The 22,817-nt window shown below is 29.5% G+C and overlaps 2 protein-coding genes and 2 long non-coding RNA genes across 4 annotated transcripts; 2 read left to right on the top strand and 2 right to left on the bottom strand.

Moving 5' to 3' along the window:
• Positions 1 to 1,235: 1,235 nt before the first annotated feature.
• On the top strand, positions 1,236 to 2,580 carry LOC107913524 (uncharacterized). Its single transcript, XR_001688548.2, has 2 exons — positions 1,236 to 1,893; positions 2,231 to 2,580. It is a non-coding gene; the product is annotated as an uncharacterized lncRNA (long non-coding RNA).
• A 1,925-nt stretch (positions 2,581 to 4,505) lies between these two features.
• LOC107911427 (uncharacterized) lies at positions 4,506 to 6,948 on the bottom strand. Its single transcript, XR_001687881.2, has 3 exons — positions 6,836 to 6,948; positions 6,266 to 6,332; positions 4,506 to 4,930 (listed from the first exon to the last, which is right to left on the bottom strand). It is a non-coding gene; the product is annotated as an uncharacterized lncRNA (long non-coding RNA).
• A 1,563-nt stretch (positions 6,949 to 8,511) lies between these two features.
• Positions 8,512 to 9,737, top strand: LOC107913523 (probable transmembrane ascorbate ferrireductase 3). Its single transcript, XM_016842137.2, has 4 exons — positions 8,512 to 8,811; positions 8,887 to 8,935; positions 9,021 to 9,220; positions 9,312 to 9,737. Exons 1-4 carry the CDS (start codon positions 8,638 to 8,640, stop codon positions 9,567 to 9,569), a joined length of 681 nt encoding a protein of 226 aa, XP_016697626.1. The 5' UTR covers positions 8,512 to 8,637; the 3' UTR covers positions 9,570 to 9,737.
• Positions 9,738 to 14,221: 4,484 nt separating this feature from the next.
• LOC107913522 (protein OBERON 3) lies at positions 14,222 to 17,721 on the bottom strand. Its single transcript, XM_016842136.2, has 2 exons — positions 15,560 to 17,721; positions 14,222 to 15,082 (listed from the first exon to the last, which is right to left on the bottom strand). The coding sequence occupies exons 1-2, from the start codon at positions 17,442 to 17,444 to the stop codon at positions 14,496 to 14,498; spliced, it is 2,472 nt and encodes an 823-aa protein (XP_016697625.1). The 5' UTR covers positions 17,445 to 17,721; the 3' UTR covers positions 14,222 to 14,495.
• Positions 17,722 to 22,817: the final 5,096 nt, after the last annotated feature.

The raw sequence follows: 22,817 nt of genomic DNA, 5'->3' as shown, positions 1-22,817 counted from the left end.
TTTTAAAATTCAAAAGGATATTTGGCTATTTAGAATCAATGAGAAAACCGAAACCCCGTAAGTTAGGGCACAGTTCCTCGATGCTCCAAAACGCTAAACATTGCCTTATTTTGAAATTTTTGTTTTTTGTTTTTAATAGTAGTGAATTCGATATTTAAACGACGTGTCGCTTGCTTGAATTAAAATAAAACGATTTATTAGATAAGTGCAACAAGACTTGATTCATGAGGCGATGATATGAAAAAGTATAGTGCGACATGGAACGATGATACATGAATAAAAATATTACACAAGTGAATGACAATAATATGAGAATACAAATAAACGAATCATAGTATATGCAATGGCAATAATCTCAATCTCACAACATACATCATTTAAATACTAACGTTAATAATCAAAGACCAATGAATTAAATAATATATATAACAATTTAAAAAAAATTAAAAAGCAAATTAAAATAAATAAAATGTAAAACAAATTTTAAAATGATAATAAATGGATTTAAAATAAATATTGTGAAAAAAGGAAATTTAATATCAACAATATACAAAGCAATTTAAAAATAGATCATATGTATAAAAATTTTAGAATAAGTAATATACAAGACATCAAAGAAATAACTAGTATATATATATATATAATAGATATAACGATTTGAAATTGATAATATATATAAAAAATTTTAAAGTAAATAATAAAATGATTTAAAATGTAATAATACATAAAGCGAGTTTAAAATAAATAATGTAGAAGAATTTTAAAATCTATATTATACAAGGCAAATTAAAAAGGATTTCTATGAGTAATTTTAAAATAAATAATATATATATACATAAAAGTGTAAAATAAATGATATATATAAAACCTAAAGTAAATAACAAAAAAAATCGTTTTTTTAAATAAACAAAAGAGTTTAATATAAGATATATAAAACAATTTTAAACTAAATAACATATAAGTCGATTTTAAAAATAATAAGTAAGAATCTAAAGTAAAAGAGATTTAAAGAAGTAATATACAAAACAAATTTTTTTATAATATGTATAAAAAAATTTGAAATGCTATATAGATAATATGTGAAAAGCCAAAATGTATATAATATATACAAAACAATTTAGAATACATAACGTTAAAGAAACAGTTTGAAACAAATAATAACACAATTTTAAATAAATCAAAATAAATAATACATATAAGCAATCTTATCTAAACAGCCTATAAAATATTTAAAATAACACACAATAAGATATTTTGAAATAACAAAATAAATAAATGATTACAATAAAAGGATTCAGGGTGTGATTGAAACTGAATCAGAATTTGAGGTATCGGTTGCAAATAAAAAAGAAGGCCAACAGGGACTGAATCAAAATACGCTTAAATGCGCGAGGATAAAATGGGACAATATCCCAAATCATTATGCGCTGTGTTTCATCTGTTCAGGTCAAGGATCAAAGCGGGAATGAAATAAAATAAAAGGGCGAAATTTAAAAAATAAAAAATGCAAAAAGGGACTAAATAGAATGGCGCAGGAAAGAAGGAGGGACCATAACCGAAAATAGCCCATTTGGACCTAAAAAACACGCGGGTTGCCCTTCAGATCAGGTCGGGCGCGCGGGTTCCCCCCCCCAAACGACGCCTTTTTGATGCGTGTGGGGAGGGGAATAAAACCCCGTCGTTTTGCTTGGCTTATTTAAGCTAAATTTGATTTTTTTTTTCAGCACCATCTAAAAAAACAAAAAAAAAAAAAGAAACAGAGAGTTCTCTTTGCTCTCCCTTCACTCCCCATGTCTGGCGATAGGGTTTCCCGGTGTCCATTGCGCAGCCGTTGTGGGCCAATGGCCGGCGTTGCACGAATGGGTTTCTTCCGGCGCCAGGAGGCCAACGGAGGTGAGTACCCTCCCTTTTCTACTCTTTTGTTTTATTTTTTTATTCAAAAAATATAAAAGAAGACAAAAGCAACAGAGATTTAAGAGCAAAAATGAAATAAAAGAGGAATCACCTTTTAAAGTTTTGGTTTTTGATTGATTTTTTGTATTAGATTCTCTCTGTTTTTTTTTCTTCCTCCTCCCTTTACATTGCTGGTTTTTTGGGGCTTTTTATAGCCAATTACAAAATGTATTACTACTGTTTTGCTTGCCGTTGGTTACTGTTGCCGCGTCATTTCTTTGTTGCTGTGCACGCTATTATGCTTTGTCTCTGCTTTCCTCTTTTTGTTTGTTCACAGGCGCTGAGGAGGTCAACGGAGGGAGCGGGTGACCTTCTTGCTGTTTTGGTGAAACCACGGCAGAGGGACGTCAGATCCTCGGGACGAGGCACAATTCTAGGGTTTTTTTTAGCTGATAGTGTTTAATTTTTGGGTTAATCGGGCCTTGTAGCTTTTGGGCTTGTGTTTGGGTTAATTTTTTTATAAATGGACTGTTTATTATTTTTTGGGTTTTTATTTAATGGGCCGGGCAAATTTGGGCCTATACAGACGGTTATAGCTTAAAAATGTTTGTTCAAATTAACTCAAAAATAATTATTAGACTGTGTTAAATAATTTTGTCACTTAAATATATCTTTCTTTTAAAACTATAGAGCTTGTGAATTTTCCAGGCAATTTCTTCCTTTGTTTTCACTTCATATGTTTCAAACATTTTATTGACTTGATTCACTAAACATTCCAAATACAAGTTTTTTTTGGGTTATTTTCTCTTTTGAAGATCAATCTTTCATGACACTAAACTTGATAAATTTATAAACGTTAAATAAATTTTGGAGTTTTGTATTTTCTTTCAAGTTAGTCCAACAATTGATCCTACATTGAGGTCTGAATTCTTTTTTTGTCTAAATTAGTCTTTGAACTTTACAGTTGTTTCCACGTTGGAGCCTAATTTTATTTTTGTCGAAGTTAGTTTCTGATATTTCCTTAAAAACCCTAAAGTTCAAATCCCAATATAAAAACAATTGCCAAGTTTAAGTCCGAGAACAATTACTAAGTTCAGGAATTAACTTAAAAAAAAAATCCTAATACGAAAGTTATTGCCAAATTTAGACCCAGATGATTTACCTATATATATTCCCATCATAAGTCTTTTTCTATTACAACTATATTTGAAGGTGACACTAAATACCTAAAAATCAGATACATATATTATCGAGCCTTGACATATTTTGTCGTGAATAAAAAGTTTGTTTTTTTTAGTCTCTGTATTTTATTTAGGGTTAACTAAAATTTGAATTAAATTGAATATCGATAAAATCTAAAATCATTTCTCCATTCACGAAATTAAATTTCTAACCATTCAACCTAATAGATTTCGAGCATCTAAAATCTATTAAGGACCTTAGATTCCAAAGAGTCTATTTCATTAACACCAAAGAAATTTTATGACCTAAATTCGTGAAGTTTCTCTCTCGATATATCAATAATTTGTCAAAATTATCTTAGATTTGTACTAATTTTCTTACCTGTACGATACATGAGTTGAATATGTATATTCTTAAATTGTTATTGAACAAAATATAAATAAATTAAAAAATTGTCGTCTATATTGTAGGTACCAAAATATAAAATGATAAAATTTGTGATCATATTTTATTATTAAAGAATAGTTTCAAATTTTAATATTTTACCAACATTTACAGTCTATTAATTAATTTTTTTATGAAGCAATATATAAAATATTTATTAATTAAAATATAAAGTTTAGTTTAAACTAATATACAATTGAAATAAAAATATTAAAATATATGCAAATAATTTAAATAGAGTAAATAAAATCATATTTATATTATAATTTAATAATATTATTTACAGTATAACACAAATACAAAATATAATAGTTTAATCATAATTTAAAATAAACATTGATTTATTTAAAAATATTAATCCTATTTATACTAAAAGTATTTTATAAATATAGAAGCATTTTAGTTTGTTTTGTTATAAGCTATACATTAGTGAGTGTAATTTTTTTTTAAATGCATATAGTTTTTTTTAAATAAAGAAAAATACTTTAGAATTGTACAATATTTAAAGAATTTTGAGCCTATAGGAAAATTATAGATGAAAGAAATTACATGTAGGATAAAGTACCAAAAAAATATCACTGAACTATTGATTTCGTTCTATTTTGGTCACTCAACTATTAGTTTTTTTATTTAATCACTAAATTTTTTGAAATTAAATATTTTAGTCAAATTCCCTTTAGTAGCCTTTAGATGAGTGATGGAAAGCTGACATGGGTGTTTTTATTGGTGTAATAATAAATTCAGCTCTCTAATGTTTACACATTCTATTAATTTAATCCTAAATATAAAAAATTAACAAATTTAATCCTCAATGTTTACAAAATTTGTCATCTTAGTTAAAGTTCAAACATTTTAATAAGGATGTGATATTAAAATATTAAAGATGTGATGGGAATATTGCATTATTGTGTTGTAAAGAAAGGTAAAATATAATACCCTACACTCATTGTTGGATTCGAATGTGAGATGCTACATTCATTGCTGAAGCAACTACGATTTCATTTATATATCTAATAAACAAGTCATACAAGTCATTTGGTTCCAAAACTTAATTAAATACATTATTTAATCAATTTCGGGTTATAAACGAGCTTAAAAAAACTCTTTTTAATCACTAATGATAAACAAGAACTAAAACGTAAAATTTTCAAAATACAAAGGTAATATCGCGATCATGAGGAGGCATGTCGCGGCACTGAGAGTAGAAGCATGACGTCACTACTTCAATCGCGGTGAGTCACGACAGCAAGGGAACGTCGCGACCTTGAGGACAAGGGAATTCAACATCGTGACTGTGGAAACAAAGCTTGATGTCATGACACTAATAGAGGAGTGTTGCAACCTTGAGGGCAGATTCCCCTAAATTTTGTATCATTCTTCACCAATCTGCCAAGTACAAATACCAAATGGTCTATATGACCCAAAAACTCAACATCAATGCAATTAGACATTAGTTTAAATACCAAAGTACAATCCTTTGACATATCAAACACCTATCGATATATAAGTAATGCATTCATTTACTTGGCAAGCAAGAAACAGTTCAATCATAAGTATAACATGCTTATTGGGCAAATAGACATTAATATACTAGATGTTCATACATAATTGTCATCAAACACATATGGTCATGCTCAAAATGTAAACCTTTTCCATCATATGTACCAAATGACAAATTTAACCTAAAATCTAACTCAAAACCTTAGGTGCATGCCACACACCATTAACATAATAAAACAATACATGATACTTGTGCACAGAAATAACAAATCGTACGTTGAGCAATAGGGTTCAATGGTGCTAACATAATTTGAATCAATAATCCAAATATAAATAAGATAATAAAGACAATCAGTTTATGATCTAATTATCAACTAGTATCAAGTTTGCATTTCATGTCTCATGTGCATAAATCTCATACCACATTTCATTAGGCATGTAATATATGAACATATAATCTCATTTATCATCATATCACATTTCATATGTATCATAACATGTCACAAAGTTCATTTCATTTTCTCATTTCCATCTTGAATCCATTGATTCATTTTATATCCATATCGGCCCTCAATGCTCGTTTTAACCGGTTCACATGATTTTTCATATGTCATCTTTTTGTCACTTAGATATTTTTATACAAGATACACTATTTGATATTAAATTTTCATATCATATGTCATATGGCAAGGTATATGTTTTATTATCCTTATTAATTCGACACGGACTCGAGACGGATACACGGATCATTCAACCATCACACCTATATATCTGGCACCCAATGCATCAGTATGTCCGAAGTATAATTTGCTCTCCGTGCCTTATCAATATAAATTGAAGTAATGTGCAATCTGCACCTCATCAGAACATCTAAAGTATAATTTGCGCTTTGCGCCTCATTGGTATAAACCAAAGTATAATCTCGTACACTAATAATATGACATACCAGTTATACCTGACTCTACCTAAGACAATTAATAGGGTAGCCAATGTTCCAAACACATATATATTCATGATCACATATCATAGTTTCATATAATACCAATTTATATCATGCTCAATCCAATTCAATTCATATAATTTCATATCATCACATATATATCTCCGTATCTTCCACAAGTTACCAACCATGAAATACTTACCAAATTCATGAGACAAGTAGGGACATTACCTCAATCAAGATAGTCTGATACAAGTAATATAAATATATGTATATGCATTGAATTCAAATCACAGAAGCACGAACCATATTAGCTACTCGTTTACGGGTCTCGCTTTCCCTTTCTCTTGAGAAGACCTGATGTTGTCTTTAGCTACATATGATAATTCAAGTATGAAAATGATTTTAGTTTTCACCCAATCACATGAAAACATATAATCGAACATAGTTTGCATTTTATTCATTTTAGTTCCTATATTTGAAACACTCATATATTTCCGTATTTAACATAGGATCAAAATCCGATTTCATATATCTTCATTAAGGACTTTGTACTTTTAATCCATAGCATAATTCCCTAAATGTTTTTACTTTATTCAATTAGGTACTTTAGCCCCTAATATCATAAAATTATCTATAAAGCCTAGTTAAATTTCTAATAAATTCCAACACTTTTCTCTACTTTTCAACTTAGTCCTAACATGCTCAAAACTCATACTTCAATTTCTCGTCAAAATTAAGCTCAATTTCATCAACTATCCATTATTGACAACTTGTATTCAACTTAATAATTTGAAAATCTAATTAATGGGTAATACACGTTAAGTTGAGATGTTTATAAATTCATAAAAATCAATGAAGAAAAAATATTTTTACCTTATCAATTTTGGATGGTAAAAACCATGGAAAAACAAATAAGTTTTTCCTCCTTTTCCTTCAATCTTTAGACGGCACAAAGGGGAAAGGAAGAGTTTTTCTCTCTCTCTCTCTCTCTCTCCCTCCCCAATTCTTATTATTTATACTATAATTAGCATTTTTAATTAAGTTAATTAATCATGCTTAGTTGACTTATTTATTAAGGTTATTATAATTTAAAATTATAAATTAAAGGCTAAGTGGTTTAATCATCATGCTCCACTAACACATCAATTGGTAATGGTTAAATAACCATTAAGCATTTGCATAATTGCACCAATATTTTTGAAAATTAAATGTTTAAAATTAGAAAAGAGAAATTTTGTCTTTGACTAATCTTAGCATTTATGGCTTTCATTCATTTTTTATTTATAGTAGATTTGCAAAAAAAAAAATTATCATTAAAATGATTTTGTAATTTTTTTGATAATTTTATTACAGGTTGCTAATTATATCTCGTTTTTTTTAAGAAAATGCTTGGAATTATCTATAGTTCTATCCTAACCCATAAATAAGAGAATAATATGTTTTAGCGCACTCAAACCCACATCCTCTTGTATTGAGAACAATACTCGTACCAATTAAACTAAGACTCAATCGACATTTTTGTATCTTAAATACATAGAGTTTTCTTTTTTTATTAAGTTTCCATGTGTTGTATTAGTTTTGTAGGGCACGTCTAAACTGAGGGTGAAGCTGCCAAGCACTTTTATGAATTTGAGTTAGATTAAATATAACTATTAATTTCTATAATTTATAAAAAGTGTGGACTTAATATTTATATTTTAATTTAGTTATTTTTAGACTTTTTATTTTTTAAAATTTAAATGTTAGTTCTCACCAAAAAATATTATTATTTTTACATATTATTCATTAAAAATTAGATTAACGATTGTCATTTGTATTAAAATTGAAATTTCAAAAATTGAAAAGTATAGTGACTTAGAAACAGCGGCGAAGCGTAGTGGAGACCTAAAGGGGCCATGGTCCCTCTTAAAATGGTAAAATTTTAATTTAGACCCTTTATAATTTATAAAATTTTAAATTAGTAATGGCAAAATTGCACTTTGATCCTCCTAAAATGATAAAAATTTGATTTAACCCTTTAAAAATTATAAAGATATAGGCTATTAAAATGATGAAAGTACATTTCTATTATCGTAAATATATACAATTTAATTTCGGTCCCCTAAAAAGAAATTATAAGCTCCACCATTACTTAAATGATTCAATTGGAGAATATGAACAAAATCTATAATTGTATATATAGTACATGATTAGTAATTGAAGTTAACCCAAGATATCTAACTGCTACTATTTGAGTCGGGATTAAAATTTTAAAATTCAAATATATAAATTAAACTTGATCAATTTGAAAAGTACATACTAAAATTGATAAAATTAAAGTATAAGATTAAATCCATAACTTTCATAAAGTCTAATTAGTTACTATTTCTATAGCCTTTGCTTGGACGAGAAAGCTTACACAACTCCCTTTCCTTTTATTTTTTTTGCTGAAATAAAATTAGTAATTTTTCCAACTAATTCACTAATACGGATGATGCTTTGCCCAAACTCAAAGTTTTCCTACATCCAAAGTGCCAAAACCCTGCAATAAGCAATCCCAAAGGTGTAGATTTTTGAAAAAGTTTTCCTCTAAGAAACCCTGCCAGTTTAGCAGAATCAATTACATAATTATATATTTAAGCCTTCATCCTTTGTTCTTTCATGTTATCAATCCCACTCCCTGAGTTTTAATCACCATGCATTCCACCCACCACCACGTAGCTGTCTCCCCATATAAAAGTTCAGCTTCTCGTCTAACAATATTTGCTCACGTCTTTGGGATTTTGGCTTTCGCCCTCATGCTCGTTTGGTTGCTGCATTATCGTGGAGGTATCGAATATGATTCTTACAATGCTGTTCGTGTTTTCAATGTAAGTAAAACCAACCCAAATATTTACATGTTGTAATTATGAAAATGATGATTTCATTATTTCTCATGCATGTAGGTTCACCCGTTTCTTATGTTTTGCGGATTCATATTTCTGTCTGGTGAAGGTAATTGGCAAAACTGATCATGGAAAAAAAAATCAACTTTTGAATCATTTTTTTTTCTGATCATGTTAAAAAAAAAAACATGCAGCAATGATGGTGTACAAGACAGTACAAGCGACGCACATGGTGCAGAAGGTAGTCCATATGATACTTCAGCTTCTGGCATTTGTGCTTGCAGTGGTGGGACTTTGTGCTGTTTTCAAGTACCACGATATGACCAACATTGAAGACGTTTACAGTTTGCATTCATGGATCGGTATCGCCGCCGTTTCTTTGTTTGTGTTGCAGGTAAATTTCAAACTTTAATATTATCCTAAACTTTTTGGGAATTATTTAACTTATTGTTACATATATTTGATTATTGTGGGGGGTGGTGCAGTGGTTAGCAGGGTTGATTACATTTATGTTCCGTCAACCAGAGTTAACAAGACAAAGCCTGCTTCCATGGCACATATGCGGTGGCCGGACATTGCTATACATGTCGGTAGTGGCGGCTCTCACTGGGTTGTTGGAGAAAGCTACCTTCATTGGACTGCGCAGTAACCGTGAAGCTCGTTTGGTCAATTTCTTGGGACTGTCTATCCTCTTGTTCGGCATATTTGTTGATCTCAGCGTTGCTCTTGCCCGTTATGTTTGATCAATTACTGTTTTAATTAATCATCCCCTTTTTTCTTTCCTTCTTTTCAATCATGTGTGTGATTTTTATTTTTTTGTTTCTTTTTGGGTGAATTTTACGTTGGATTGATGTTGTAATTCATGTTTATAATTCCATTTTAATTTATCAACCCAAAATGGTTGTTAATTATCTTAATTTAAAAGTTTATTTTTTAAAATGCTAGTATTTGATAATAGTACCGTTGAGGCGTATGCATTAAATGTTAAATTGCATTTTACTTTCTCTATTAAAAAAATAGAATAAATTAGCTATTATATGTTACATCAAAGAGTAAACTGATTAAATCTCATGTAATGACTTGATAATTAGGGTGTCCACGGCCCCAAGTGTGGCTTGGATTCAAGTTGCGCTAGTCACGTTTGTTGCTTGGACTTCGTCTTGTTGTAATTCACAAAAAAAGAAGAAGAAGAGCAAACTGATCTTTAATTCAATGCAAATCTTAAAAATAAATAAATTTTTTAACAATTATTTGAAAACTACTTAAAGGACGAACCTACTTGCTATTTCAATCACGTCATGAGTTAAAGGTAAAAATAGATGGAGTTTTAAATGAAAGGACTGATATGCTCTTTGATTTAATGTAGAATGACTAATTTGTCAACTTTTTAAAAAAAGAGGACTAAATACAATCTAGCTCTTAATCCAGGAGTTTCTATGATATTTTTAGAGGTAATATTTTGATTTACTTGGATTCAATATCAATAATTTACTCTGTGTCATCAATGTTGTTTGAACCGAATAGATTAACCGATTAAATTAGGAATTGACCGAGGTATCAATTCAAAAAGGGACTTTGAACCGATTAAATCGAGAACTGTTACGAACCAGTTAAATTGAATCTTTTAATTTATTATTTATTCCTTTTAAAATTTTTAATAATTTATTAATTTAACCAGTAAACCAGTAACATGAACGATTTTACCACCGATCCAGTTTAAATTCAAAAGAGAGAACAAGGAATCTATCTTTTTTTTCTTTAAAAAAAAAGTAAAGCAATTTGAGTAAAGAATTTTTAAGAAAAGAAAGCAAGCAAGAAAGAAAGTATTCACTACATCACAAATCATTAAAATAGGAATAAGTTTTTATTTTAGACATTTAATTAAAAAGGTTACAGTTTGATCATTAAGATACGAAAATAAAATTTTTGATCACCCGATATTTTAATTAATATAATAACAATTTTAATCCTCAACTTTTATGTTTTTTGTTAATTTGACTATGATTCTATATAAAAAGGATTTAAAAAAAATCCTCAAAGTTATTTAGAAAATTTATATAATATTTATAGGAAAATAAAATCTCGAAAATGTTGTTAAAGAAATGTATGAAAAATAAAAAAGATTATCATTTAATAGAGTTCAATAACAAATTAAAAACAGAATAAAATTAAAAAAAAATAAAATCATTACATGTTTCCTTAGTATTTCTCAAAATTAAATTAGTAAAATATTTAAGTCAAAGTTCTATACTTTTGAAAAATATTTAGAACTAATATAACGACTTAGTGGTAGTAAAGCACCACAACAACATGAATCTGAACCCGAATTCGACCTAAAATTGATGCATAATGCCAAGCACGGATTGAAGCTCCTCTTTCTTACCTTCTTCCTCCTTGGCCCGTCTCCACCTCTCTGGCATAGCTTCAATTTTAGACTCCCTTATTCTTCAGTGAGGTGAAGGTTGCGGAGGTGTTTGTCAAGGTGCTCATTAAAGGAAGGAGAGAGGAAGGGTTGATTCAAAATGAGTTTATGCTTGTGGGAGCAGATGGCAAGGTTGTCATGAGGCACTTTGCTCCTTTTTTTTTTTCTTTCCATGAATGATTCTGGTTGATTTTTTAACTAATTTTGGTTTTGTTTGTGTTGAAAATCTTTAGTCCATCAAGTGTTCAATAGAATTATGCTAGAAGCATTAGAAAAATTGGTTTAAAAAACGAGTTTGTTTAAATAAAGATATTTTAAGTTTTTGTATTATTATAATAATAAATTTTATTAAATTAGTACATTCATTTTCAATTTAACGATTTTTTAGTCGATTTTCAACTTTCACCCAACACGATTTTTTTTTTGTTCTTGAACTTTCGATTTGCTTAGAGAATGGACTCTAATTAACAACTTAGTCAAATAATAAAGATTTTTAACTTTTCGGTGGGGAAGGTTAATTCTCTCTATGGTCAAGAAGCTTAACTTGAGTTATCATGAAAATAGAATTTATTTGGGAAAAACAAATCTCACTATTTTTCTGACTGATTAGCTATGCTGATGATTATATTTTAACTTAGAGGGAAAATTTATAAGAGTTCTACTTAAATAAGAAGAGACAAAATAGTAATATTTTAATAGAAAATATCAATTACCACCGGGAGTCTGTAAGGTGGGCAGCACGCACTAAGCCACACTAAGTTCCCAGATTCAATATGCTAACCATTGTGTGTCGCATGTAATTTATTCAATTTAATAATTAATTTTTTATTTTCAAAATAGTATTAATTATGACGACTTTATCATGTTAAAGTCTATAAATAAATAAATTTAATTATCCGTAGCATAAAATTACAATGACTATTTAATTTAATTTTTAATTTCAACTTCAATTAATTCAAAAAAAATTTAATTGCTTTCTAGTAGCAAGAAATGTTAGACATGGAAAATAATGGAACAGGTGCAAAGTGCAGTACTCCTCACATAAAAAAATTTTCATTTAAGATTTTTAAATTAGTAAATGTAAAATTGCGCTTTGGCCCCTATTAGAAATGATAAAATTTTGATTTAATCTTTTAAAAACTATAAAAATATAGACTATTTAAATGATAAATTTTTTCTATTATAAAAATTAAATTTTAATTTCGGCCTCCAAAACAAATTTTCTACCAAGTAAATTTTAATGGAACTTCTTCACTGTTTGCTATCTACTTGGTTAGTCAAATGAAACTTTCACATCTCTCTTGATAATATAATTAAAAATAATATCATTTTTTAATAATTTTTAATAATAATAATAATAATATAAGCGACTTGAAATTGAGTTCGGGTTAACTATTATCAATATAAGCGGACTTTGTTAAAATTTGATGTCTATATTTCAAATTAAATTAAATTTGGGTCAAGTATAAATATATTAATGCTGTTTATAAACCTAGCTCGCTTGACTCATGAATATTTTTAATCATTTAAAAATGATATTGTTTGATAAATTAAAGCATTAAGCAATAAATTTTTAATATTAAATTTAATAAATACTGGACTTGAATTTAATAAATACTGGACTTGAATTATAAAACTGATTTTGTATGTTATTAGTGGCAGAGTTTGAAATTTTTTTAAGATTAAAATTAAATTATATATTATATATTTTTACGATAATAAAACTATAATTTTATAGATAAATAACCTTTAACCAACGAGTCAAACATTTCGAGCACATTTTAAGAGTTAAAATCATGGTGATCAAATTACACATCAAGAAATCAACTCCCTGTTTCCATGCTACTCCCCGCTTCCCTGATAACCCTCCATGCTACTCCCTGTTTCCACCATTCTTCTTCTTTCCTTGCTCCTTGCTCCTTGCTTCCTGTCACTGCACCATTCTGCTTCCATCAATTCTTCCCCATAGAAATCTGATTGAAATGCTCTGTTAAATTCACCCTGCAAATACAATGTAGATAAACAGCATTTGTTTGTGCACATCGTTGAATGATGATCTAGCATTGCTGTTATCACTATTTCTTTCTCTGACTGGAGCTTGCCATTCTTCCATTACAAACATCAAACTCTTCTCTTTTCTTTTTCCTTTTTTAAATTTAGTCCATCATATTCACATGTATTAAAATGGATTGTGCACCAACTGCAATGCCAGGGAAGAATGGCGAGCATCCATGATTCACATTGCAATAGAGGGCATGTGCTTTGTTTTATTTGCCAACCAGTTCCGTCGCAGGAAAGACTACCCTCTGCCGCTCAAATGCTAGACGGTTGTTGAAGGGTATAGCAGTATGGGCTTTGCATACAGCTTGGAATTTTCCTACAGTGGAAGAGTCAAAGCAAAATTGCCAGTTGCTGCTCAATGATTACACCCAAACACCACCCTCCCAGCCCTCTCTTCTCTCTCAAAAAGAATATCAAACCCTCCTTCCCCAAAGAATTTTTTACTTTCTCCCTCTCTAAATGATCATCTATGTTAAATGCAATAATTGATGATTTTGGGGAATTAAAGTTATACAAGCACTGGTTAGCAAAAACCCAGTGGGAGGAGTCCCCATCAAATATATTAATAAAGGAAAAATATATATATGTAAATTATGATGTCTAGGTTCACGGGTTTTAATGGGTGGCTCCACAAGTGGGTGCAGTAGGGTCCATTGAGCTCAAATTTCGAAGTGAAAGTCCAGACAGGAAAACCAGTTTTACAAACCAGAAAAGAAAACGGTGATGATCTTTACGCATTTTCAATTCAAAATTTCAATGGTCCCAAAGTCTCGTAATTTGTGGGCGTCACCCGTTGATGCCGCCTTTCACCTTTATTCTCCAATCCATACAACACATTTTCTAGGGAACCAATCACTTTTTTTTTTTCTTGGTGCTATGGAAATATTATATAGTATATGCATAGAGAGCAGATTGGCATGCACAGCACAAACGTGATTATTCTATATTGCGATAGCAACAAGCATTACAATTTTGATACCCCTTCCAAGTCTCAATTTTCAATGGCTATGAAGGTTTACCATTCAAAAGAATTTTTCACAACTCAGTACAATCATTCATTTCTCAAAGGGGGGGAACAAGTAGAATCCATAAGGTTAAAAACTTGGAACAAACCACACGTTTTACATTAATTAATTGTTAACCAATAAATTAAGGAAAAAAAGAAAAAAAAAAGAAAAGAAAAGAGTTAAACCCATTGCTGCTTTGTAGCTTCCATTCTCTCCAACAAACTGGCAATCTCTGCTTGCATTCTTAGTTTCATTTTGTAGTAATCACACTGTGAATGTTCCAAAACCTTAAGTTCTTCCATTTTATTCCTTCGCCTTTCCTCTGTCTCCTGTAAGCAAAGTCGGGATAGCTTCTCGGCATATTCCTCTTCCAACTTTTCGGACTTGGCCCGGATCATCCTCATGTAACTCTCCACTTCTCTCCGTGCTTCATCGGCCTTGCTTTGGAACAATATTGCTTCTGCTTCCTTAATTCTTACCATGCTTTCTAAGCTGTCAAATCCATCATTGTTTGATGACCTTCCAAATCGGTATTCATCTTCACTCTTTAGGTCATTCATGAGAGAAGCTTTGAGGTCCTTCCGACGGTGTTCGTTCGGAAGTAAATCATGCCCACTTGCCGAGCTTGTGCTGTAAAACACGAGCTTCTGAGGAAGAGAAGCGCCTGGTGTCACAGATGATTCATCTTTTCGAAGGTCAACTTGAGTTGTTGTTAACTCTTTGGAACATGCACCGGAGGTAGGAAAGTCTGACAAACCATCAGAGTCTATTTGTGCGGGCCAAAAAGAAAAATGAGGTAGAATTAGTTGGGACTTGAATATCATAAAATGAGTGATGCATGAAAATTAATCACTGGACTTATCAGCAATATAACTAACTCCGTGACGGAAAACTACAACCCGGATGCCTACTAAGATGGATGTTTAGAGAACAAAAGAACTAAGTTCAAAGGAACCAGTAAACCATAAACAAGACTATGCTTATTCAACTAATTCATGAATGGTCCTTATCAAAGAGCGAAGTGCAAATCTGAGTTGCAGGCAGCCAAATCAAAGATAAAATTTAAACAACAAAAGACAGGTATCCTTCTTGTAGCATAAGAACTTTGTTTTGCTGATCAGTTTTCTCAATCATCAAACGCACTGAACTATCAGGTTTGACTAGTTATAATGAATTTGTGATGAACTCCGTATTCGCGGAATTAGTTTGCACAGAAAATATAGACAGAACAAAAGATACATACAGTTGAAAAATTGGATAATGATGCTGCAAGCATCTGAAGCAGACATCATTTTGTTTTGGAGCCGGCTGCAAAGCTCATCAGCTTTGACATATAGTTCCTTGTCCTTCGAATCATCACTGCCCCGGAAAATCTTTCGCACGCAGTCTAGCTCCTTTGTCAATGTCTCAAGAACCCAGTTCTTAGCACAGTATAAAAACACATCCTTAACAAACCCAAACATTTCTGAAGCATGGCCACAGCCAATACAATGGAATTGCATAGCCCCAGATGGTCCCTTTATGCTGGGTCCTGGTTTTATAAGATTCCTCTGAATGCCACAGGCAGCATGGCACCAATGGGAACAAACATCGCAACCAACCCAACTGCAAGTATTGTTAGCACAATCGAAATTCAAGCAAATAGGACACATACAAGAACTACAAAACCCTTTATTTCCTGAGCATATCTTGCAATCACAGTCATCAACAGGTAGTACACTCTTGCAAGTCAGATTCCTACATCTCATAAACAAGAAAATCTCCAGCAGCTCGGTCATGGGAAGTCCTACTTTCCCGGACAAGAAGCTTTTCAGGCCCATTTTCACTGCAACTAAGATTGCTAGCTGATCCTTATGGCACTTTGAGAGAGTCTCCTTGCTAAGATCAGATCTCCTGTCAAGTCGATTTTGAAGTCCAACTAATTCTTCCTTCCACTCTGGGTTTCCAATAAGATTCCTCAAGTATTCTTTGGTCGATTCGAGGGTTTCTTCAGGCAGCTCCTGCATTATTTGAGCCATGGCAGGAATCGACTCAGACACAATCTCAAGAAGAATTTTTTCCGGTCTAGAAATCTTCCTGGATCTCCCTCCATCCATACTCTCCAAAACTCTCCAATTCTCTGAATCCTTTCTCCTTGAATCCTCTGAATGATTATCTATGCGAGGCTTAGCAAGCAATTCAGATGGGAAAAATGAATGATTATCTGAACTAGAGGTCCTATGAAGACTATTGCACGAATCTTTATTCACATGACGGTTAACCTGCATCATGGAAAACCCAGCACCAGCACCAGCACTGGCCAAAGCAACTCCATCACCAATTGGCCTAAAACGACTATGCACGGATCCATTAGTACCTTCACCACCACACCAAATTTGATCATCTTTCCCCACAGAATACTCATAATTCTCAGTAGAATTCCGTGTTAAGGAGCAGCTAGGATTGTGTGAATACGGCACAGAATAAGAGTATGACAATGAAGCAGCAGTGAAATCATTAGAACAAGTAGTTTGCTTGTTATTGGTTGATGGTGCCAAGGACTGTACACTCCTACTAGGCCTAGACCGATGTTGCGAAGGATCACCATTTTGCAAAGCATTCGATGCAGTTAAAGAGAGAGAGACATCGGGTAAAGCTAGAGATAGATTCAAAGTCTCAAGCTTTGGCTTTTTCTCCCTATGACTAGTCTCTCTTTCTTGAAAATCATCCTCTACATCTCTTTTGGCAGAAATCCCTTTACTTTCACTCAAATTCAGGAAATCTCTTTCAACCCATTTCTCATCTTGATGTGTGTTCTCAGAATCAACAACTTCTTTCCCTTTGTAGCTAGTAACTTTTTCCAACAGGGTTTGGGTCTTCTCAGAACAAAAACCCAGTTTAGGGTTCTCACAGAGGTAGCTAAGAGTGAGTTCTTGGGAGCCAGAAATCCCAGGCTTGGAAGATCTTGGTAAAGGGTAACCTCCATCAAGACCCACCTTTGATTCTCTAAGAAAATCAATACCCTTCTCTACAAAACTCACTTTCTCAACTGAACTCTCCTTGTTTTGAAACAAACGTGAAAGCTTGCTTTGAGAGCTTTCATCTCCTACACAAGGGAGATTACTTGAGAGATCTTTCTCTCCAAACATCGCCTTAAATGAAAAGCAACACACACACAAACAGAGATCAAAAAACAAAGAGAAACTTAACTTACCAGAGAGAAAGAGAGGGATAGAGATTAGAGAAGTAGAGATGGTGGGTCAAAATGGAAAAATTTTTAAAAGAATCTGAGGGATGCCTTTTGGTTTTTGGCTTCTGATTTAGCACGCCATAAGACCCTGCAACTAAGGCTGGAAACTTCAAAGCGTTTACACCATTGACTAGATAATTGGATTTTAATTTTCGCTTACTACCCCTCAAATTTTACTCTGTTTTTACTTAAGTATTTTTAAATTTTCCTTTTTTGTCTACTTAAACTACAAGTAATTTCGTTACCTCTCAGTCTTTTCCGTTTTACTGTTCATATTCGGAGTTCGTGACTATTTCTTCAATAATATTACTATCAATGTTCGAAATCTTAAAATATTTTTTGCATGTTAATTTTATTATACATATTTTATTACCTTAAGCCTCGGAATAAGTTGTTGCTATTACGAGTCAATTGGGTATCAATTCAGTTAGAAAAATTATAAAAATGTCCTTCTATAATTAAAACAAGTTATATTATTCAAATAAATTTTAGACTTTTTATTTTTTAAAAAACTAATAAAAATTTGCAATGTGGTTACATTTGAACATGTGCTATTTACGTCAATAAAACATTAGCTTTATCACTAAACCATAGGTTTATTTTAAATTTTAATATAATATTGACATTTTAATTGTATTATGCATATTTTATTACCTCCATCAATTGTATATATATTCGATAATATTATTGATTGAGTTGGTGTCACAAGTTAACTCGGCAACAACTTAAGATTGATGATGACACAATGATAAACAATTGTAATGCATTTAATATTCTTAATCTGAAATATTTACGTCTTTAAATTTTATTTTATGCACAATTTAATCTATTTTTTTCATTTTAACATCGTACATTTTGCATGTGTCTTTATTATTAATTAGTTTCAAACCACATGTTTTATTATTTATTGCATGTTATTTTTAAACACACTCCCGTATCCCAAATCCGTAGTTTTCACATGCATATGCATGTCATAAAATTTCTATATTGATAATATTGTTGATTGAGTTAATACCATAAGTCAACTCGACACTAACTCAAGATTAATGACAACATCATGAAAAACAATTGTAACACGCTTAGAATTCTTAATATGATGTATTTGCGTATTTAAATGTCATTTTACTCACAATTTAATTATTTTTTCATTTTAATATCATAAATATTTCATGTGTTTTTATTTATTAATTTTAAGTCATATCTTTCATTATTTATTGTATGTTATTGTTAAAATAACACATGTATTGTAAGTGCATAGTTTTCACACGTATATGCATGTGATAAAATTTCTAGTATAAATAATATTGTAAATATCTTAAAATTTCGTTTACTGACAATTTAATCTAAATTTTTATCATTTTAAAAAGTAAGTATATTTTAATGTCTTGTTTAAAATATAATTTCACATATGGAAACATTCAAACTTATTTTTTCTTTTTTCAATTAATGCAAAAGGTCAGGCTGAAATTACATTATTAAACTTTTGTAATGATTAATTTCAACGTACTTGAACTCACAACTTCTTACACTAATAATAATATCGATATCAATCGAATTATCGACTGATAGTGTTGAATTTGAATCTAGTGTTGTATAAAAATTTAAAAAAAAAATATTTAAGATATGTTTTGATATGATTTTTTTCCTAATTAATCAAGTGTTAGAAGGTGATGTTGAATTTACGTCAATGGTACTACGTATTACATAACAATAAATTTCCAATAAAAATGGTCAAAAGAAAATATGTGAGAAGGACAAAGGAAAGTTCCTATTTAATGTTGTACACGTCTAAGATTTAATAACATGATGTCGAGTTAATAATTATTAGAGATTCTATGGTTAAAATATTATATAATCTGAGTCCGTATAAAATTATATTTTTTATTTGATTTTGATTAAAAAATAAATTTTCAATCCTTAAATATATACAGTCGAAATTAATCTTGTATCATTTGTTTTTCAATATTAGTGAATTCTTCCTCTACACATGACTTCTTCTCAACAGGGTTTTCATAATTTAATCATGATTAAAATTTTATTGATTTTATATAAATTTTTTAAAAAAAAATGAAAACAAGATATGCACTTTGGTGTTGTGACTCAAGTGAAGCCCATCATCATAATAATAAAATAAGGGTTTTTCAAAATTTATAAAATAAATAATACTCAATTAAAAATTTTATATTCTTATTTAAAAAAATTATTTTACTAAAAATATATATTTTCCTTAAATTTTAATAGTAAAAAAAGTTAAGGATATTTTATGTAAACTAGATTATGAAACACGTATAATATAGGTGAAAAATAAAATTATGTAATAAAACAAACTTATATAATTCTCAAATAAATGAGATATTAGTTGAATGGTAAAATACAAATGTTGAAAACTATAAAGGTTTGAATTGAAATGTGAGTATATGGTATACTAACGATGCAATTTTTATTGAGTTATATATTTGTCACTTGTCCTTTTCAATATATTTATTTTTAAAATTTTTTATTATACATTATATATACTTGTCGTGTTTGGAAAGTTACCTAATAATTAGATTTGGGTAATTTGTGGGTTCTACTGAATTGAATATAATTAGAGCACCCCAATTACACTTTCCAGTTCTTAGGGGGATGAGAATTACAGTAGTTACGTAGGTAATTACATCCAAATTTAATTTTTAAAAATTATTTTTTATACAAATTTAAGTTATAAATTTTTATATTATAAACATGAACATGTAAAAATGTTTGGGATAGTTATTGCCAAGAACTATTATATTATAAATTCTAAAAACTTATATTATAAAATTAATTTATGTATATTTTATAAATTTATAACAAAAGATATATTATTTAATTTTTTTTAAAATTATGATCAAAAAGCTTATTATAAAAATATATGTATGTTATAAAAGTAAAAAAAGTTATGGTCAATAGTATGAACATAACATATTTATGTGTCCATACTATATATTATAAAAATAATATATTTATTCATAAAAGTTTATATTATAATGGCTATAGACTATTTACAGAGTGAACTCAATATTATATGGTAGATGTTAATTATGCAAATACAAAAGATTTTTTTACGCCATATCACGTGATATGATACCATTTGAGAAAATTGAATTAAACATGCAAGCACTGAAGATGACTTGTACACTCTTTAATTTGAAACATTTAAGGTTTCAAAAAGTGATTGAGAGAATATTTGTTGTTTTTAAAAAAATATTTCTCATATTAACAACATCACCTTAGTATAGCATAAAAAAAATTGGATAGTACTAACATGTTATATACTTCATAACTTCATCCATAAGGTGGGTTTGGGATGAACCATACTTCGAAAATTACATGAAAGGAAGAAATCTCGATAATCTTAATGGTATAGATTTAGATATTAATAAGGGAATAACCCAATAAATATGGAACACTAGATCAATTAGATAAAATTGCATATGATTTTTTTTTGTTTTTTTTATTAGGAAACGTATTATCAACTATTTTTCTGGACTAACATAATAATACAATGATTTGAAATTAATTTTTGTTACTTATTTAGAAATTTTTTATCATGATAATAATTTTTTTAGTAATTAATATTTTTTTTAAATATGAATTATGGAACTATGTAATTATAGGGAATTACAATGTAATTACACTCTGTCAACTAAACACATAAAGGGAATTATAAGATTTTGTAATTACAATCATTCAACTACTCTACATCATCCAAATAAACCTTAGTGTTTTCTCTTTGATATTAAATATTTGTGCTCTCTAATCCAATGAACTTTTGATTTAATAGTAATGTTAAGGTCACATGATTTTTGAAATCTTAGACTCAAGTCTCGTTACACATAAATATTATCGGTAAGTTCCTAATTTAAAATTTATTCTGGTTTAAGTCTATCATGTATAAGTTCTATAGTAATTTATTGATTCTAATGATATGAATGTGTTAATTACAATTGCGTATGCAATTGTATCTTTAAAAAAATATGTTTATACCCTTTATGGCATATATTTATCAATTTAATCAATATCTTGTTTACAAATTAATTAATTAGAGCTTATTTTTGGAAAAACGTTGAGTGAGTTTTAATTCGGTTGATTAAGTATGTTGAAACACATGCATCTTTTTATAAATTTCGAACGACTCATTTAAGGATCAGTTGAATCTCTTTATTTAAATTGATATATCAATTAATTCTCGATTCAAATAATATTTAATAAATAAGTTGAGTATGGTATTTGAAAAGGATAATAAGACCTCAAACTCGATTCACATGCTATTCCATGTCAAGTTGCACTCTACTTGACAAATTGCATTGGTCCAATAAACTTCCCCCATTCCCCCAAAGTTTTGTTTCTTATTGTTTCCCATTGAAATTTGGCAAAGATGAAAGCATGACCCACATTCACCCAACACAATAAAGTGCAACAAAATTGATGTCCACACATTTATTTAATTAATTATCTTAGAAAATCATTCAAATTTGAATCATACTTTATTTATGTCTTCTTTCTGCTTCACTTGACATTTTTCAAGGTTTCACTATGTTTTTTTAACTACATGCTTTTGGTTTTATTTTGGTTAAACTATGATTCAAGTCCTTGTAGTCATTATGCATTTGAAATTTAATCCTTCTATTTTTTCTTTAAAAACTTCAGTCCCTCTATTTTCAGAATTTTAAAATGCAAGTTCAACTATTAACATCATTAAAATTCTTTTATTAAATGCAAGTTCATTATAATATTTTTATTTATTTATGTTAAAGTGTCACATTAATGAGTTTAACAAAAGAATTTTGAAATTTGAGAAAAGTAAATAGACTAAATTCTAAGTGTCTAAAGAGTACAATGACCTAAAGTATATTTTAACATTTTATTTATTAAAAGTGGTGTCAATGGGGCTTTAGTTTAAAGATAAGATTGAGATTTTGATAATTGTGAAATCTTAAGTTTGAATCCACCATTTGTAAATATAATGTACCTGTGGATTTTAATTCAAATTTTATTTTAATTTAAGTTTTATTATGTGTAAGTATTGTACAAATATTATTCCAGTTATCAATCTGGTCATACTTTATAATGATTAATTTTAATCACAAAATTTAATTGTAAGATTTAACATTTCAAAGTAAAGTTTAAAATAATAATATGGAATTAAGAATTAGTGTGAATTATGAAATGAGAAAAGTCGTTATATAATTCACGAAATAAAATGTAAAAATAAAATAAACATGTCGATTGAGTTTTAGTTCGATTGACA

The sequence above is a fragment of the Gossypium hirsutum genome, chromosome A13 (genome assembly GCF_007990345.1).
Source record: "Gossypium hirsutum isolate 1008001.06 chromosome A13, Gossypium_hirsutum_v2.1, whole genome shotgun sequence".
Lineage (NCBI taxonomy): Eukaryota > Viridiplantae > Streptophyta > Magnoliopsida > Malvales > Malvaceae > Gossypium > Gossypium hirsutum.
This window is presented reverse-complemented; position numbering and strand designations above follow the sequence as displayed.

Bases quoted from the DNA above. Each gene is read 5' to 3' on its own strand.
- LOC107913523 (XM_016842137.2), top strand. From the start codon at position 8,638: ATGCATTCCACCCACCACCACGTAGCTGTCTCCCCATATAAAAGTTCA. The intron at 8,812-8,886 runs GTAAGTAAAACC...TCATGCATGTAG, and splicing joins ATGCTGTTCGTGTTTTCAAT to GTTCACCCGTTTCTTATGTT. The intron at 8,936-9,020 runs GTAATTGGCAAA...AAAAACATGCAG, and splicing joins CATATTTCTGTCTGGTGAAG to CAATGATGGTGTACAAGACA.
- LOC107913522 (XM_016842136.2), bottom strand. From the start codon at position 17,444: ATGTTTGGAGAGAAAGATCTCTCAAGTAATCTCCCTTGTGTAGGAGAT. The intron at 15,083-15,559 runs GTATGTATCTTT...CCGCACAAATAG, and splicing joins CATTATCCAATTTTTCAACT to ACTCTGATGGTTTGTCAGAC.